The 18,889-nt window shown below is 58.3% G+C and overlaps 1 protein-coding gene across 7 annotated transcripts in view; it reads right to left on the bottom strand.

The window, feature by feature from the left end:
- Nucleotides 1–14,650, bottom strand: part of ALDH1L1 (aldehyde dehydrogenase 1 family member L1) — a 45,611-nt gene extending 30,961 nt beyond the window's left edge. The window contains exons 1-8 of one of the 7 annotated variants that reach the window (XM_029243440.1): nt 14,498–14,650; nt 10,870–11,021; nt 9,273–9,507; nt 8,330–8,495; nt 6,602–6,703; nt 5,764–5,853; nt 4,494–4,631; nt 2,431–2,556 (exon numbers count right to left, since the gene is read on the bottom strand). In XM_029243440.1, coding sequence (XP_029099273.1) covers nt 2,431–2,556; nt 4,494–4,631; nt 5,764–5,853; nt 6,602–6,703; nt 8,330–8,495; nt 9,273–9,507; nt 10,870–10,996 — 984 coding nt within the window. In that variant the 5' untranslated portion in view covers nt 10,997–11,021; nt 14,498–14,650. Of the gene's footprint in view, nt 1–2,430; nt 2,557–4,493; nt 4,632–5,763; nt 5,854–6,601; nt 6,704–8,329; nt 8,496–8,897; nt 9,508–10,869; nt 13,071–14,497 lie in introns of those variants that run through there. The other 6 variants (XR_003796759.1, XR_003796761.1, XR_003796760.1 and 3 more) reach the window with 6 other exon arrangements.
- Nucleotides 14,651–18,889: the final 4,239 nt, after the last annotated feature.

The following is an 18,889-nucleotide window of genomic DNA, read 5'->3' on the forward strand; positions in this document are numbered from 1 at the left end:
GGCGGGGGTGAGAACAGCCCCGGGTGCGTGCGCACTGCCCGGCGCCAGGCTGGCCCGTCCACTCCACTCTCTGATGCTCCCGGGTGCCTCATGGTACTGGGGTGATAGCCTCCCTGGGGAAGCAGGAGCCCAGGCTGCTGTCCGTACACCCACCTCATCTTGACCACAGCTTCGCGGGGGTCCCCACACTGGTCCAGGGGGGCGGGAGGACAGATGTGCCGGAGCTCCTCCCGAGACCTGCCCCCCCGCCAGCCCCACCTGGAGGGTTGCCCAGTGTGGGTGTCCCCGCCTGACACTGTGTGGGGGTGCTGCCACGTGGAAGGGAGAGCAAAGCGGGGGGTGCTGGCTCTGTGCCCCTCTGTCCCGGGCCTGTGGAGGGCAGTGGTTCCTGCCCCAGGCCTCGTGGACGAGCGTGGACAGGGCAGTGAGAGCCGAGTGGGCAGCACAGGAGGGCCATCCTATGGGTCACGACAGGACACAACGGGACAACTGCTCTCTGGGCAGCTCCCAGCCGGGTATTTCAGGGCAGGCACCGGGAGGCCCATACTCAGGCCGGGCTCCAGGCTGTGGCCCAACCAGGACCAGCCCGTGGCGACCCCTAGGCTGACCCTGCCTGGCCTCTCTCAGGAGGCTGCCCTGGATTTGCTCCCACCCCCCATCCTCCTGGAGACCATCAGAAGCCGTCCTGAGCCATCCCTTCTCCCCGGGCCTCCACCCAGGCTCTCACCCTCTGGTGACAGGCTTCCTTGAACCCCCAGCTCACACTTAATCCTGGGCATCCTTCAAGGTCAACTGCTAAATCACCTCTTCCTCCAAACCTTCACTGACTGCAACGCTCGCTCAGCCTGGGGCCAGCAGTCACTGTCGCTGTGTGGGTGCTGCACACCGGCCCTCCTGGGGTGTGTGGAACCCGAGCGGCCGCGTGGCCTCGTCCAGACCCCAGCTCGGCGCCTGACAAGCCGTCAGATGCAGGCAGCCTCCCCTGCCTCGGTCTCCTCATCTGGGCAAGGGGCTGGGGGCAGCCCTGGGAGCATCCCTGGAATGAGGCTGGCAGAGCTCGGGGTGCAGGAGCCCATGCTGCCTCAGAGCCCGTGAGGCCTCTGCTGCACGTCTGGAACTCAGTTTAGAGTAACCCGGACACTCTAGAAGCATCTGCTCTTCTTATGACTGTTGGGCTCACGGCCAGCGGTACTGAGGTCCTAACAGGTGCCACTAAGCTGTTACCTCTTCTGCCACCAGCCTCAGCCATCCCGGTACCACTCGGCCACCAGCTCCAAAAGGCAGTCTGTCCAGCTGGCCCCGTAACCCCAGGGCAGGCTCAGGCCCAGGGCCAGAGCATTTGCTCCAAGAATACTTTTTGAATGAACAGGCTTTTTTTTTAATAGACATTCAGAATGTTCAGCCTCCACCTGAGGAGGTGCTCGGTGGCCCCCGGACCGGCAGGCTCCCCCGTCCCCCCTTGCTGGGTCCTGCGTCTGCACTGGTCACGAGCATGCAGTGGCCCCGCGGCCGCCGCCTGGCCCTCCGCGGCTCCCCGGCTCTCAGCATTTGCTGTGCCTGCCGTCTCTCTGCACTTGGGTCTCAGCACAAACCACATCCCTACCCAGGGTGGCCTTCCCCGAACTCCCTTCTGCAGCATCCCCGGCCTCCAGGCACCTCGTTCCCGTCACCGTTACTGCCCTCTGAGCACATCTCCCGTCAGAAATTATTTTATCCCTTGCCTGGTCGTTTGCCAGCTCTCTTTCCTGTGAGAAGGGACACGCGTGACAGCAGAGACACTGCTGACCATCACACCCCTAGTGTCTGGACGCTTATCTCAAATAAGCGAACCCATGACCGAATGATTGAACAGCTGAAAATCCATCCAGCGCCCTCTGAGCAACACAGCTAAACACCCTCCAAACCACGCCTTCCAGGGAGAGGGGGGTGGAGCAGAGAGCAGGAGGGCGGTTCTGGGAAGTGGCCGATGCCTGGACTCCAGGTGCGGGGGACACCGGGCCTCCGAGAGGGCAGTGGTGTCCAGCGGCACACGGGAGGGGTGGCCCGGAGTCCAGGGCGGCCGACTGTGACACCTGTGCTGGTGACCACGTGGGGGTCTCCCTCTCGGGAGGCCTTTCCGGAAGGTTCCGGCGCACATGCCCTACGGCAGGACAACTGGGTCCTCCAGCTATTCTATTTGCCCACTGTTGACAGTGTGTCCCCAGAGGAGTCGGACCCAGCAGCCGAATCCTAGGTCCCGGTGGCACAGGAAGGAGGGGCAGGGGGTTATCAGGAAGCCCTGTGACAGGACAGGACCAACACTGTGCCCGGGGCCAGGACATACGTCCTTAGACGGTGTGCACAGCCCGACCCCAGGGGGTGCGATTTGTGAAACGCACCTGCTGTGCACGACCTGCCCCACCAGACGGCGGCCTCGCAGGTGTCTCTTACCCGCACAGCCTCCGCGGTGACCAGGTCCTCCTCCGTCAGCTCGAGGCCAGTGCTGTCTGCCCCCCTGAAGAGCTGCGAGGCTGGGATCATCTTGCCATCCTCCAGCTGGATGCTCTTCACCAGCAGCTGCCAAAGGAAGGCTGTCGGGACCCGAGGCTGCCCGAGCGGTGGGCACACGCTCGCCTCCATCCTCCCCGGAGGCAGGCCCGGGAGCCCAGACCCGACGAGGAGGCTGCTGCCATAGGGACCCGCTCGAGCTCCTTCCCTGCCGTCCACCCCACCATGCTCTCAAGCTCGAAAACCAGTAATGGCTGGGTTACCCTATAAAACTGATGCCTACTCGTTAGACTAAAGTAATTCAAGCACTACCTTGAAAGTCAATGGAGAAAACAACTAATCACCCAAGAGCCCAGCTTCCAGAAACTCCCTAGAAACCTGGCACAGGTCAGCAGGTGCCCCTCGGGGCAGAGAAGCAGGTGAGCTCACGGCAGGGACCGCGTCTGTCGGGTCACAGTGGTCTATGAAAACGGCACCTTCTGTACACACCGGACGGAACCACAGCTGGGCTCCCGGCTGACTGCGCGTCCCTGCTGTCTTCCCAAGATGCTCTGGAGATTTCTGGAGCTAAAGCCTAGCCAGGCCCCAGCTGGAAGTTCCTGAAAGACGCTCAACCAAGGGTCTCCACGAAGGCTGCTCCTTTACTTTGCCGGCCTCACGGATTCACGGAGGACTTAGCCCAACCCCCTACTTCCTCCGCCTGCCGCTAGTGGTCTACATGTGCACCCTTCTCGCTGATCGCTGTTGGGGGGTAAGCACAGTCATGGTCATGCAGAGAAGCCCAGGGGCTACGCCTCGCTGCCCCTCACCCTTCCCCAGTGGGGGTGGAAACCCAGGCCTGAGTGCCGTGAGGATGCGGGGGCGTAGTCGGCAGAAGCAATTCACAGTGCAGAGCCTGTCCGGGGGGCAGAAGGAGGCTGTACGGCTCCAGAACCTGTATCTTTGCTGAGCATTTTCCTCTGCCCTAGCCGCTTCCCTCGATAACTCACAAGCACTAGAGCTCTTGTTTCAGATCTGCTTTGGGGACATGATCGGAGACAGATACGTAGCGTCTGAAGGCATCAACCACGAATACCTGAAACTCCCAGTCACTGCAGATTGCAGGCAGCCTCAGGCCAGCGGGGGGGGGCACCCAGCGTGAGCTCACGCCAGTCCGACGAAAGCTGCCCCACACCCACCTGGCCTGTGCGTGCCACTTCTACCAAGCGTTCAGCATCCCAGTGTTTGCTGAAATTCCCCAAAGTGCTCAGAGACCCCTGCCTGTCCTGCTTCTTCTCTGCCCCTGGTACCTTAAGGCCCAGATCTGCCAACTGCTGCGTGGGGTGAGCACCAAGGCAGAGTATCACGGCTGAGCGGTGGGCCTCAGAGCCAGAGCTAGGGCTGGACTCCCAGCTCTGCCACAGGCTAGCCTGGGTGAAGATGGGCAGCTGATTTAACCTCTTTGCTTCAGTTTTCTACTCGGTAAAATGGGTATAGTACTGATACATGTCTCATATGGTTGTTAGGAAAACTAAATTAAACCATCCAGCTGTTTTTGAACAGTGCCTGGCACGCAGAGATGCTATAAATATTTAGTTGCATAAATCGTAGCTGTCACTCTGAGCTGCACTTCTCTAAGGTGAGTCAGAGCGTGTTATGTGCCCGGTGTGGCTTCCTTGTTCAAAGAGAAGGAAACTGAGGCACAGAGGTCCAATGACCGTGCCCTGGGCACCCGGACTCCAGGTCCGGGCTCCCCGGAGAGGGCCTCCCCAACTCTGACACCCACCCAGGGCACCCAGCTTGGGTGGGGGCACCTGGGCAGGAAGAGCCCAGGGCCAGCCTTCCCGGGACAGGGAAGAAGCCGGCCGACCCAGCAGTTGAGGGTCTTCCCTCCTGGAGCCTGTGGTCTCCTTTTCCCGTTTCCTCCAGAAAAGCCTGAAGCCTCCCTGTGGGGCCCAAGCCCCTGGACAGGCGTGTGTGGCCTTCAGCCTACAGTACGGACAGAGGACCCACAGCAGCAACGTTACCATTCGGTCGTCATTCCCGAAGAGGATGAGTCCCGCTCCGGTGACCACCCCTGGCCGATGGGCTCCTGGGATGGGCAGAGTTTCTCCCTCGGGCACCAGGCCTTCAGTGTTCAGCGTCGAGCTGAAAAACGTCAGCTTCTGTTGAGGACAGGAAAAGCAGAAGGTGCTGGATGAGAGAGGCCCACTGTGGGGGGCCAGGAGGGGCTGGGGGGGCTGGGAAATCATGGGGTGGGGGTGAGGGTCAGGGCACAAATGGGGGCACAGACGAGACCTGGAGAAGGCACTGAGGCCTCGGAGGGGCCCTACGTCACCGCACACTGGCCCGTGACCTCCGACCCGGGGGGACAGTCACCGGCAGGAGGTCTGCTGCAGCATCGCCAAGTGAGGGTGCTGCCTGGGGACACCACCAAGCCCTGGCTACCGTGCAGAGGGTCTGGTGGCGGCGCAGGCAGCAGAGACCCTGGACGGTCTGGCAGCCAGCCTGTGAGCAGGGGTTGGGACAGCCTGGGGCTCCATGGAGGACAGGGCTGCCCTCGACGGAGCTCGGCCAAAGGGCCCCACCCCCGGGGCAAAGACAAGTCAGGGCTGGGCCTGGGGTCTCTCAGAGCTGCTCAAATCAAACACAAATGCAGACCAGCCTTGTAGAGTTCCTGAGCAGACAAAACCAGTTCAGTCACAGGAGCAGAGCTTAATTTAGCTTATTTTGCAAGTTGGTCAAGACCAACTTGACCTCAGTCACGTCTTGCTTGTGTCTCTGGAAATCATAAGCAAAATTTGCACTGTTCCTCAAAATGGATATGAAGTAACCGTTAGCCAAATCCCTATCATTTGAGCAAATTCTTGTTATAACCAGTCACTGCCTCCTCGGTTCACAGCTCATCAACAGACCGCGTGTGGTCCGAGGGCTCCCGAGCCCGGAACCGTCTTTTCCACGTGTGCACAATAAACTTACTTAGCAGTACTTCGCCGAGTCATCAGTTTTCCTTCCGCTATTTCGGGACTTCTGACAGCCCGGGGCTGAGAGTCGGACAACCAGCACAGCTCGACCCCAGAGCTGCCGCTGGGCCTGGCGGCCTCGCTCTGCGCCAGCCCCTCTCCTTCAGCCACGCGGGTCCTGAGGGAAAGGCCGAGGGGGCCGGGGGCACCTACCTGGCTGGGGTTGGGGGTCTGGGCAATGGCTATGTATCGCTTACTTCAGCCACATTCTGATAGCTGTGCAGCCAGGGGACACACACGGAGCACAGCCCGTCCCGGCCACGCTGGGACACACCTGCCCACAGGCCTCCGTCCAGGCGCCCGGCACCTTGTCGTTCCCGCGGATCCAGTTATGAATGGCCTCTGCTGGCTGATCCCAGTTGATCTGCGGGGCAGGACGTGTGTGCTCAGTGGTCTCTCCCCTCTCCCTGACCATCTGGGCAACACCTCTGGCCTCCCCTCCTGCCCTGATGACCCTGACACTGGGTGGAGCCCTGAGCACGGGCTGGGAAGTCTGGCTTCCTCTCAACTCCAGTCGGAGGCCCAGAGCTGGGTTGGGCCTCCCCCTGGCAACCCGGATCTGGGTGCGCGTGGACCCTCAGTCTTTCACGGGATGTGAACTCCAGGATGGCCTGGGGGAGATAATGTTCTGTGCTCAGGATGGCCAAGGCCCTACACAAAGTGCAGTCCTGTTCCATCCCATCCCTCCCCCCCCGGCGGCTTTTCCTCACTTACAGGGCTCACACAGATCCCGACAGAGCACCCCGCGAGCCCTGAGCACAGCTACAGCCCAGGGGCCCACCTGGGCTCCCGACCTGTGACAGTCCCGAGGAACTGAATTCCCTCTGGTGTCTCATCTCAGATATGAGGAGCCAGCAGCACGGCTGATTTTTACACCCTCCCCCCACACCAGCTCTTCTCCCTGAGGGCCCGCTTGCCTCTTCCTAAGGAGGAACCGGGAAGCACCCAAACAGACCCCGTTCCCTGCCTGTCCAGGTGCCACTCGAGCCTAGCGCATGCTTCCTGCACTGGGGCTGCTCTTTCTTCTGGCCTTTAACAGGTACGTCCTGGCTGCCCATTTTCCCCAGCCCGGGTACAGGCAGGCTTTGGGTGGGCAGGGCCTTGGCACTCACCTGGGCTGTTTCCTTCTTCTGAATCCCCTCGTAGGTGGCGCCGTCCTCAGGCTGAGGGAGCCTGGGGGCTCTGCCCTCAGCGATCAGCTTCACAGCCTGAACCTGGGGAGAGACAAGGGTTGGTTGGTGTCCCCAACATTAGGGCCCCCCAACTCTCAGACCCTGGGTTCACACTGAGTCTGGACCAGGCCACTCACTGAACAGACCCACCTGGCACCATGTGGGCACGTGACGGGGCACCCACGGAGTGGGTGCTGTAGGGACAGGTAAAATTAGCTCGAATCTACTTCCAGTCTGATCAATGACTGCAAGACACCGCCCTCTCTCCCACACAAGGCCCTAGAAGATCATGTAAGCTAAAGCCCTCTACGGTGTAACACACACCAATGTCCACGTTTCTAAAACCTTCCTTGTCTCTTAGGCAGAATGGCTCCTGGACTGCGTGATGGGTTTGGAGGTCCCTAATAAGTTCAGCAGGAAGCAGTTTCTCTGCTCCAGGAAAGAGGAAGGTTGTGGAGAAGAAGTCAGGGACGTCGGGGAGGAGAGCCAAGGCGCTGGGCCCGGAGGGAGGGAAGGTGGTAGTGGGAGCCCCCGGAGACCCGAGGCTGAGAAGCCGGGAGAACTCAGAAGCCTCTAAGGCAGGACTGCCCAGGGGGAACTCCCCTGGTAACGGACGTGTTCCACGTCAGCCCTGTGTGGTTTCTGGGGACCTGAAACGTAGCCAGTGAGCCTGATGACCTTGATCTTTAACTACAAGTCATTTAAATTAATTTAATAACCACCAGTGACTAGCGGCTGCCCACTGGACGCCGCCCTGAAGGATGCTCTTGGTTGTTTTCTGTAGGATGAACAAGATGACCCCTTCCTGCCTCTCACGTCAAACCTCCAGCAGGTCTCCCTGCTCACTCCTGTGAACAGGTGGATCCAAGGCCACATAATGGGGCCCAGGGCTGGGGGCGCAGCCACTGCTGTGCTATGGAGATGTCCCCATCTGACTCCTGTCCTGGCCGGCCTCGCCGGCTAGACACACCACCTCTATGGGGCCTGCACAACCAGCTCGGACATCAGCCTTTGGGTCGGCCCTCCTCCCCCTGCGCGAATTCAGTGCAATGACCACACCTGGGCCAGCCTTGGCCAGAAGCCCTCAAGACCGGAACATGTGACAGAGGCTGCCAATCAGAGTGCTCCCCCATGCCAGCCAGTGATTGGCTTGGGGTCATCACATGACCTGAATCAGCCAATCAGAGTCTCCTCTGATTTTTTATTCATATCTAGGGGAAAGAGAGCTTCTCTTCCCCTAGAATCAAGAGGTGTAAAACTTGAGCCACAAGTGACTACTTTTCCTCCCATTTAAGGGCAACCTGAGGATGAAGCTAATCAAACGGAGGAAAGTAGAATCAGGGTGAAGAAATAGAAAGATAGAATCCCGTGACAGGCCTTAAGCTTCTGGATTCAGCCAGGCTTGATGGCATCCTGCCTGGAGTCTCTATCTTAAATGAGCCAAAAATGTCCCTTTTTGGCTAAAGCTTGTTGAGTTGTTCTGACAGTTGTAAGCAAGAGTCCCGCATATACAATATTATATGTCCTAATCCTGCCTCTGAAACCCTGAAATGAGCGTTCTCCCCCTCCAGAATCCTGGCCAGCTCAGGGCAGCAGGCTGGAGCTGGGCGGGGTGGGGTGGTGGTGGGGTGGGGGTGCCAGCAGGGGAGGCCCTGGGGGCAGCCTTACCATCCCTTTAACGCCTTCGGGGAAGAGGAAGCGGCTGTACAGCGTGCTCACAGTGTCGTCCGGGAGGATCTCACACTCTTTCTGGAGCAGAAGGTCCCCGGTGTCCAGACCATCGTCTGCCCAAAAGATGGTAAACCCACCCTTCTTGTCTCCATGGATGAGGGTCCTAGGGAGCAGAGGAGTGGAACCTGAGTCCGGAAGGAAGAAGGAGAAGGAGGCCCTGGGGGCTGCCCCTGTGACCGACGCCGCCCTGCAGCACACCCCCATCTCCCCAGGGGAGGACTGAAGAAGGAAAATGGTGTTTACTGATGCCGACTGTGTGCCAACTGTGTGTGCTAAAAGCCTTAACGCCTCGTGTAACTTTTCCTCCCCACTGGTGTAACAGCATCGTATGCCCCTTTTACAGATAAGGAGACTAAGGCCCAGAGAAGTGAGGAGACGTGACTGGAGGTCAGGGAGCCTGAATCCTAATCAGACCAGCCTGGCTACAAACCCGCTCTCTTTTCCAGCTCAGATGTCTCCCCTTCCTGACTGCTCCTCTGAACGGCTCCACCCTCCAGATACATACATCACCTCTTGTCTCAGACTATGTTGTTCAGGTGACTCTTTCCTCCATCTCTATCTCTTTCCAAGCGGGGGGCTGCTGAAAGCACCGGTAGCTGGAGGGGGTCAGAGCAGGCCTCAGGGAGCCCCTCAGCCCACTCTGCCCCGGCAACCCCGCTGCAGGACGGGAACACTTTGCGGTTCACTGTGAGAACGCGGGGTGCACGGCGCTGCCTGACCCCAGTTCTTCCTCAGGGATCGTGCTGTGATCTACCGCATGGACGCCGTCCAGCAGCGCGCACAGGCACCGCGTGACACCTGCTCCTCAGGCGCAGAGAAGAGCTCCGGGCTGAGGGACGGGGACGATTCAGGCAGGTGGGGTGTCTGGGCCCTGTCTCACCAGTTGATGGCCGAGGCCCCCCGGTGCCGAGGGAGCAGACTCGGGTGGTAGATGATGGAGCCGTGGCGGGGGGCGCTGATGATCTCCATGGGGATGAACTGGCTACAGAAGGGCAGCACATTGAGCTCGGCTCCTAGGGCCTGGTACGTCGCCACCACGTTGGGGAGAGCCTGTCCCCTTGCCCGCCAGCGAGGAAACTTGAACACTGGCACTCCATCCTTGTCGGCCTTCAGGCCTGCGGGACAGCGGGTGAGAAACTGCTCCCCACTGCTGCACCCACTCCGACTCGGCACCTCTGCCTGCCCCGCAGGGTGGCTCCCGCACCCCCTCCCCAAGCCTGTCCCCCCAACTTCCCCCCCTGCCCAGCCGGGCTGCTCTGGACAGCCCAGAGGGGACGGCGCCGGCCAAGGCCCAGGTCTCAGGAGCTGCTGTGCCAGGACTGACCTCTGCTGACCGCCTCCCTCTCCCAGGCGCCTGCCTGACCCCTGGCCTCCTTAGCTGCCCGGAGCAGGGCGCCCTCCCACGGGTCTGACGTGCAGTCCGCAAGTGCCCAAGTTCTAGAATGCAGCTTCCTGCCTCTGCCTGCCCCTCAGCCCCTGTCCAGCACTTCCCAGCCCTCGGTTCTCTGGTACACACCTGGCTGGTGTGTGGCCCTGGCTGACCTGACCCACTATCAGTCCCTCTGCCTCTGTGCCCTGGGTTCAGGGACGTGGGTCAACGTGAGCAGACCAGACCACGCTTGCAAAAGTTGTCCCCACTGTGACCAGGGACATCTGCTGGACATCTGATGTCAGGTCAAGAAGCAGCCCCAGCCAGGCTCAGAGCTGCTGTCAGGGGTCCCTGAGTGGCTACGGGCAGGACTCAGGCTGTGCTATGGGTTGTGGTGGGCTCAGATCTGGAGCCGGGTCTGGCTGGCATGGGGGCAGCCTGCACTCTCCATCTGGGGAGACTCTCTATTCCTAATGCACCAAGCCCTGGGGCCTGGCAGCCCCGCGAGGCCCCTTTCCTCGTCCGGACCCATATTCTGAACCCATCAGGCCTGAGAAGGACCCGGGAGGGGCCTGAAGGTCTGTTCATCGAGCTGAGGGCCATGCTTCCTGCTGCACTGCTGAGATGCCCTCGGGAACTTGTTAGAAATGTGACTCTCAAGTCCCTCCCATCCCTCTGAGCAGAAAATCCAGGGGGTCCGCCGGGGGCAGCGTCGGGGTCTCAGCACTCTGCTCAACAGGTGCCCACCGAGATGCAGTGCAGGGCCCGCTCACGTCTGAGAACGCTGGCCGCAGTGACTCCCGCCTAGGGGCCTTTTCAGAGCATGGGTGCTGCGGTCGGGGGGAGCCCAGAGTGGTCAGACTGAAGGGTCCTGGGAGCAGGCCAGGCTTCTCCACGGCCCTTCTCCAGGACACAGGCCCCACCCTGCAGTCCACTTGGTTCCAGAAAAGCCCAGCGGCCAGCTGGCACCTGAGCGGGATCCGGGGCGGACCATGAGTGGCCGCTTCTGTCCGGGGAAGCCCACGGCCCCACACAAGACCCCGCAGGCTCTGCTCCCACCACCGCCCACGGGGCACCGCCTCTCCGTGCTCCTGGGCCACCCACTCACCTAGGGGGTCCGCCTTCCCATCCTTGTCCGGCACAGTGAACACGCCCACGACCTCGTGACCCTCCTCCCTCAGGTGGCAGTAAACTTCCTGGCCGAACAGGCTCTGTCCGATCACTGCGATCTTCATGGCAGCGGGGCCGGGGCGGGAGGACCTGGGAAAGGAATACGGCCTCGGCGTCAGACAGGGCTCGCTGGGCCAAGGGGGCAGCCCAGCCGCCCCGGCCCCAACCCCTCGGCCCAGCTCTGGGCTCCCTGGGCCGCCGGCCACTGTGGGGAGGCGGCCGCATGAGGAACGAAGGAAGAGGTCCTGAACGGTGGGCCTGTAGATACTGCAGCGTGAGTCGCGTGCGAGCACAGCCTCGGGGACTCCTCCCTGGAACCTCCAACACGGCATGGGGCGCTGCGTGTGGTGTCTTCCCAGGCGTATCTGAGCACGTTTCTGTAACTAACCAGTCCTGTGACCTCGGTCAAGTCACATCAGCTTCAGTTTCCTCACTTGTTGATGAGAAAGATGCTCCTCAAATGCTGCCAGGCTCTCCCTGGGCAGGAAGCAGCAATGGGCCTGGACTTTGGCTGCATAGAGACAGATGCCCAGCGGACGGGCCGAGGACGGAAGGTGGGGTGGGAGGTGCGACAGGGGCCACTGGGCTGCATGGGAAGACGTGCGGCTGGACCAAAGTTTGCTCATTCATTCACCACGCTCATATCCGTAAAACCTATTATCTACTTGATACGTTTCTTTAAATTATCTATCTCCAAAAATATACATTTTTGGAGAAAATTTTATTGAAGTACTACATGCTTCGGACATACAGAAAAGTGTACAAACTAAGTATGTAGCTCAATGAATCCTCACAAACTGAACACACCCGTATAATCAGTGCTCAGATGAAGACACACTCCAGAAGCCCGTTAGGTAACAGTGAGGCAGGACACACGCGGACTCCATTTACATAAGTGGAGTCACACTGCGTGATGTTCTGTGCATCGTTTCCCCTTAGCGCTGTCCATGTAGCTGCGCTGTGTCCATTCTCATTGCTCCACGGTGTTCCCCTGTGAGCGTAAATAAAAACGCTCACGTATCCATCCTACTGTGGGTGGACATCTGGGTAGTTTCCAGCTTGAAGCTATTACCAAGACGGATGTGATAGAGATTCTGGCACATGGTTCATACTGAACACAAGAATACACTTCCGTTGGGTGTGTACCTGGGAGCGGAATTCCTGGGTCCCAGGCGTGAAAATGTTCAGCCTACCAGCCTCTGCCAGTTTTCCAAAGTGGTTTTACCAATTTCCATGTGCTTTGCGTTGCAGCCTCCTATCTGTTCATTTTACTATCCTGCTGACAGGGACTGGAGCTATGCTGCTGGGGTTTCACTGGCAATTCCCTGATGGCTGATGAAGGTGAGCACCTTTTCCTACGTTTATCAGCCACTTGGATTTCTTCTTGTCTGTTTTTTCCACTGGGTGATCTTTTCCTGACTGATTTTGTAGGAGGTTTTTGTTTGCTTGGTATTGTTTCATTTTGTTTTTAAATAATCTAGACTATGAGTCCTTTGACAGATATATTTATGAGAAACATCTTCTCCAGTTCTGTGGCTGGACTCTTTACTCTGTGGTGCCTTTTGATGAACACAATTTCTTAAACTCTATATAGTACACTGCATCAAAGTCTCCCTTTATGCTTAGTGGGCTTTCTATTCTGGTTAAGAAATCTTTGCTTCCTCCAAGTTCCTAGAGATGTTCTCTTCGCCTTCTAAAACCTTTATTGTTTGACAGAGGAGCAAAGGCAACACAATGGAGCAAAGATGGTCTTTTCAGCAAATGACGCTGGAACAACTGGACGTCCACATGCAAAAGATGAATCTAGACACACATCTTACACACTTCACAAAAATTAACTCAGAATGCATCATAGATGTAAGTGTAAGATGCAAAAGTATAAAACTCCTAGAAGACAGCACAGGACAAAACCTAGATGACTGAGTATCCGGTGACTTTTTAGATACAACACCAAAGGCACGATTCAAGAAAGAAAAAAATAAGCTGGACATCATCAAGATTAAAAAGTCTGCAAAAAACACTGTCAAATGAATGAGGATGGTGGTCCTGTGTGTGTGTGTGGTATGTGTGTGTGGTGCGTGTGTGTGGTGTGTGTGTGGTGTGTGTGATATGTGTGTGAGGGTGGTGTGTATGTATGTGTGGCGTGTGTGTGTATGGTGTGTATGGTACGTGTGTGTGGTGTGTATGGTGTGTGTGTGGTGTGTGTGGTATGTGTGTGTGGTGTGTGTGTGGTGTGTGTGATATGTGTGTGAGGGTGGTGTGTATGTGGTATGTGTGTGTGGCATGTGTGTGTGTATGGTGTGTATGGTATGTGTGGTGTGTATGGTATGTGTGTGGTGTGTATGGTATGTGTGTGGTGTGTGTGTAGTATGTATGTGTGTGTGTGGTATTTATGTACGTGCACGTGTGTACTGGCAGAGAAAAAGCCTGGAAGGACTCACACAGAAATATTAAAAGTCACCAGCTAGGGTTTTGGGGTTTGGAAGTCTTTTGATGATGGTAATTCTCTTTTTCTTTCCAGAATGTTTTTATTTTTTATTGAGCGTACATTACTTGTGGAAAAATAAAGGGGACAAAGAAGATCCCTTTGGAAGCAGGGAGGCAGGGTCAGGGAAGACACCTGTGGAGCGGGCGGGGCAGGAGCCCCGGGCAGGGACAGCCCATCTTGGGCTTTGGCGCCCGTTAAGTCAGATGGGGGAGGCGCAGAGCCCACGAGGGCCTCCCTCCCGGTTGGCGCCCTCGGTGCCCTCCTCCCGGGGACGCTGTGGGGCTGAGGTGGCACTAGAGGGACCGTCGGGCTCCCCAGGCCCCCCGCCCCAGCCCAGCGGCCAGACCCTGCTCCGAGCACACTGAATTCCGACTCCGGTACCTGAGGGAGATTCCGTCTCCCCTAGGCAGGTAGCAGGTGAGGGGCCTGGACAGATGCGCCAAGGGCCTGGGCTCTGAATACACGCAGCTGGTGCAACCCCCAAACCAGGTCGTGGGGCGGGGCTGGGGCTCTGGGGTCCCAGCTCCCCACCCCCCGCCCCCTCCCCCGGCGCAAGAAGGACGGCGGCGCGGGCGGGGGCGGGGGGAGGGCTGGAGCTCTCCAATCACAAGAGGTCCTCGTTCCCGGCCCCCAGATCTGGCCAATCAGGGGGGACCATTCCCCATCCCGAAAATGGGGTGAGGGTCTTGGGGGGGGGCAGGCGGCGCAGCGGAGCAGGACCATCCAGTCACCTTCGGTTCCTCTCTTTCCCTCTCCGGCCTCAGTTTCCTTTTCTGTAAGCGGGGCTGATAACGCCCACCCAGGCCGCCCCGCCCTCCCCCACGCCACCGCTGCGCGATCCTGCGATCCTCCACAGGCCCTGCCCCGCACCGCGGTCCTGTAGCCAGGGGACCCCCCCGCCAGGCTGGAGCCTCGGCTGCCCCCAGGGGAACCCTGACTCGCGTCCCCGGCCAGGCTCGCGCGCCCCCAGGCGCCTCCGCCGGGGTACCAGAGCCCAGAGCCCCCGGAGCCCCCGGAGCTCCCGGAGTCGCGAGCGGGGGCGGCCTCCCTCCCTGGGGCGCCGGGGACCGGGACTCACCACGCACGGGAGGAGCGCAGGCGTCTCTGGCGAGAGCGGACCTCTGAGTCCGGGTCCGGGCAGGGGACAGCGCTGTCGCTGGCCCGGCCTGGGCGGTGGGGAGGTGGGGCCGGCCCCTGCCAGTCCCGGAGCTCCGGCCAAGGCCAGAGCCCGGGAGGGGAGGGGCCGGGGCGGGCGGAAAGTCCCGCCGGGTGGGGTGGGGTGGGGTGGGGAGGGCGCTCCCGGGCTGCGACCCCTCCCGGCTCCACAGGGCTTTGCAAAGGCCCCGTGGTTGTGAGCACCCGCAAGGCTGCCGGGATAAGGGGAAAGTGGCCAGGCAGGTAACTTCACTCACTGGCTCAGCAACTCTCCACGTGCTGTCAAGGTCTTGCTCCGGGAAACCCGCCCGTACTTCAGGAGGCTCCTACTTCAAGGTCACATCTTACGGGAAGCTTTCCCTAACCACAGCCCCGCTAGGAAAGACCCCCTCGTCACATGACCACAGAAGGGCTTCAGTGTTCCTTCAGGCACCCGCTCAGCCGCAGGTTTATCACTGCTTTCCGGATTATCTGACTGGCTCCCCCACTGGAGCACGAGGTCAAAGACGGTCTCAGTCGCAGGAATTCCCCAGCACCTGGTGTAGTGCCTTGTGTTTAGCAGGTGTTCAATAAAACTTGTGGAGTAAATGGATGAATGTGAGGAGCCTGGGGTGGGAAAGTTGTGTGAGAACGTTGAAGCTGGAATAGAGAACGAAGAGTGACAGGTGACACTGGAAGAATGCCTGGGAGATCGGACACCCCAAAAAGGTGTTAGGAAATCAGAGAAGAACCCATAGTCTTAGGGGGTGTACAGAGAGGAGGGGAGTTTAAGCAGCAAGTCTGGCAGCACTGCCACCTGCAGTAACATGGAAAGCAGAAAATGTGCCAAGGGACCTGGGCTGTCCAGCTAGGGCAATTTCCAGGCAGAATGTTGAAGGTGCCTCCTGACTTCTTGCTGCTTATACTAAAATGTGAGAGAAGACAGATAAGCCAAAGGAGGACTGGTAAATAAAAAGGAACCAGAACTTGCTGGTTTTCAAATTTCCTAGCTTCTCTGGATGTCAAGTGATGCTAAAATTAACACACAACTCCCAGGCGAAGGGAAACATGAGGCATGGCCATGGCAGGAAAAGAGGGTCTAAAGATGAAGCCCAGTGTATGCTGTAAGATCCTTTGTTAAGTTCTCAAAAAGGTCAAAAGTGGCACCTCAGAGTATTCGGTTCAACAGTAGGACTTCCGGGAAGCTTAAAAGTTGTCATTCAGGGCTTCCCTGGTGGCGCAGTGGTTAAGAATCTGCCTGCCAGTGCAGGGGACACGGGTTCAAGCCCTGGTCTGGGAAGATCCCACATGCCGCGGAGCAGCTAAGCCCGTGCGCCACAACTACTGAGCCTGCGCTCTAGAGCCCACGAGCCACAACTACTGAGCCTGTGCACCACAACTACTGAAGCCCGAGTGCCTAGAACCCGTGCTCTGCAACAAGAGAAGCCACTGCAACAAGAAGCCCACGTACCTCAATGAAGAGTAGCCCCCGCTCGACACAACTGGAGAAAGTCCGCACGCGGCAACAAAGACCCAACACAGACAAAAAATAAATAAATAAATGAATTTAAAAAAAGAAAAAGTTGTCATTCAGCAGAAGCCCAAGGTAGAGAAGGGTGTATCTCAAAGAGGTTGAGTGGTTTTGCCAGCTGATCAAAGGACTGAACCTCAATAAGATTCACAGAAGACACACTTGGTTTTTAAAAGAATTATATTGGCAAAAGCTTGGACTGAAAGTATCAGAGACCTCTGGAACTCCCCTCCCCCACCCCCAAATTTTTCTGGCAGGAAGCAGCCTGAGAGACCACACAGGTGCAAACATAGGGTACCTTTTATGGAAATGAAAGGATGGCTTGCAGAGCAGAATGAAGAGTCCAAAGGTGGAACCAAGAGTACGAGGACACATTTTCAGGCCAGAATCAGACCGAGCCCTAATGAAGGAGCTTCCAGTCTCTGCCCAGGGGATTTCAGGACTGTATGGATGAGTGACACCTGTGCGCCTCCCAGCTCTGTCCCCTTCGAGTGCCTGTGGTGGTCACGCTGTGCCTGTCCCAGTGTTGTGTGCTGGGTGTGGGCAGGGCTTGGGAGTGCAGACAACTGGTCCTTGAATTCACAGGTGTTCAGATTGAGAGCCACTGTACCCCAGGAGCCTCCTCCACATCAGAACCTGGTTTAGACGCAGACTCTGGACTTTGAGCCCATCTGCTGTGGCTGGGATTTGGGGAGTGCGTATGTTTTGCGTGTGGAACTGTGAGTAATTTGTGGGCTCTTGGAGGACTGTGGCGGTTTAGAGGTCTTTAACACGCCCCTTCAGGAGAGGAGTGCAGTTCCTCGAGCCCTCGAGTGTGGCCTGAACTCCGTGGCTCACTTCTCACACGTGCAACGTGGTGGAGGTGACAGTGTGTGACTCTGAGTCCATCCTTTCAAGACCAGATCGAGGAATGGGGCCTGAGGTCAGAGAGTGGCAGAAGGCAGCTCTCCTGCATCCTAGTACTACGTGGTGCTCTGAGTGCGTCACACTGCACCCACCTCTGCCAGCTCAGCTCGCTCCGCGGAATGCCCCTGCACTCCGTCTATCTGAGCCTTGCTTCGGCTCAGGGATGGGCTCCTGCAGCCCCAGCCCTCCTCCCTCGGGGTCCCACGTTCATAGCACAACTCACACCCTAATATACTTTGCCATATGCTTGTCTGTCTTTCCACAATGGCAAGACTCCTGAGGAGGGGGAAGGGTCTCCGTCAGCTGCCTCTAAAGAGGCCCCAGCGGGCAAGTGTGGACGGAGGATGCCCCCAACAGACAGAGTCTCTGCTGAGCATTCTGCAGGCCCCTCAGTGGCTGGGAGCACAGTGGGGGCTTGCTCGGCCCGAGGTTGAGGGTGAGAGGCAGTCTAGGGGTAGCTTAGGGGGTGAGTGTGGCTCAAGCCAGGTGGATGCGTGACCAGATGGTATCTCTTTCTGTTGTGTAAGGATGAGTCAGCTGTCCTTCAGGAACTCAGGAGCTGGGTGCTGTGCGTATGCTGGAAGGGAAACATTAACTCGGGAGGTCTGTGGCCTTTGGGAAAGCAAAGGCAGTGGCCGCATGACCCAGGCTTTCTTTTCCAACTTGGGGCCAGTGTTTCCTTTGCTCAAGTCCTAAGGTCTCCTGTTCAGGTGCAAAGCGAGACCCGCCCCCCCCAACCCCCGCGTCTACCCACCTTGTGAATTATTCATGGTGTCACCTGATGCCCAGCCCCCATGGGGACTGAGAATTCAGGATGGTTTTCCTCGATATTCCCCCTTGAAACGGGCAACATGGGATTTCACATATTGTCTTAGTTCAGGCTGGTAACATGATACCACAGGCTGGGTGGCTTATAACAACAGACATTCATCACTTGGGGTTCTGGAGGATGAAGGTCTGAGGTCAGGGTGCCAGCATGGTCGAGTGAGGGCCCTTCTCTGGGTCACAGACTTCTCGCTGTGTCCTCACGTGGCAGAAGCAGCGAGGGAGCTCTGGGGTCCCTTTTCTAAGGGCACAAATCCCCTTCACGAGGGCTCCACCCTCATGACCCGATCACCTCCCAAAGCCCCCACCTCCTAATACCAGCATCTTTGGGGGTTAGGATTCAACATACAAATTCAGGGAAACGGACATTCAGACCACAGCACAGACAGAGGTAAAGTAAGAGTGAACCTTCATACAGCTCCAGGCCTTGAACCGGGACCCATGCAAGGACCTGGAAATAAAAACAAGGGTTTCTGGAGAGCTGGGCTGACAGTCACAGAGTGCACAGCTGTGCTCCTGCAGAGGCCTCGCACAAGGGCCTGTTGACCCCTATGTAAAATCAAACCTTGGTGGGGGGTGGTTGGGTTTGTATCCCCAGCGCCTGCGACAGTGCCTGGGCTGCAGGTGGCCCCCCAGGAGCTCAGTGCAGGGGAGCAAGTGAGAATGGCAGAGGGTCGGGCGCAGTGTCCCTCCTGGAGGTGCTTGTAGCCCAGCGGGGGAGCAGAAACCAAAGACGGGGAAGTGCTGTGATCAGTGAGAGGGGAGACATAAGGAGTGGGGCCTGGGCTGCATCAGGCCCCCCTGGGAGGATAAGGCCTGGCAGGACCGGGATGAGTTTAATCAGGAACCCCAGGTCAGGAGCTAGGAAACACGTGCAAAGACAGACTTTATCACAAGTTCAAAATGAAACTTTCAGCTCAAATTCAGCTGCAACATCTCATTGAACCCTCTGGTCTGCCCTCTGTGCTGCTCTCCTCCTGGGATGCTGATGGTCACAGTGGCTCCTGCATCCCCCAGCCCCGCACACTGGCTGGGAGGAGCCGTGGTTCCTCTCGCATCTGTGCACTCTGCCCG

This window comes from Monodon monoceros, unplaced genomic scaffold (genome assembly GCF_005190385.1).
Source record: "Monodon monoceros isolate NGI ecotype Baffin Bay Population unplaced genomic scaffold, NGI_Narwhal_1 Super_Scaffold_3, whole genome shotgun sequence".
NCBI classification, from domain to species: domain Eukaryota; kingdom Metazoa; phylum Chordata; class Mammalia; order Artiodactyla; family Monodontidae; genus Monodon; species Monodon monoceros.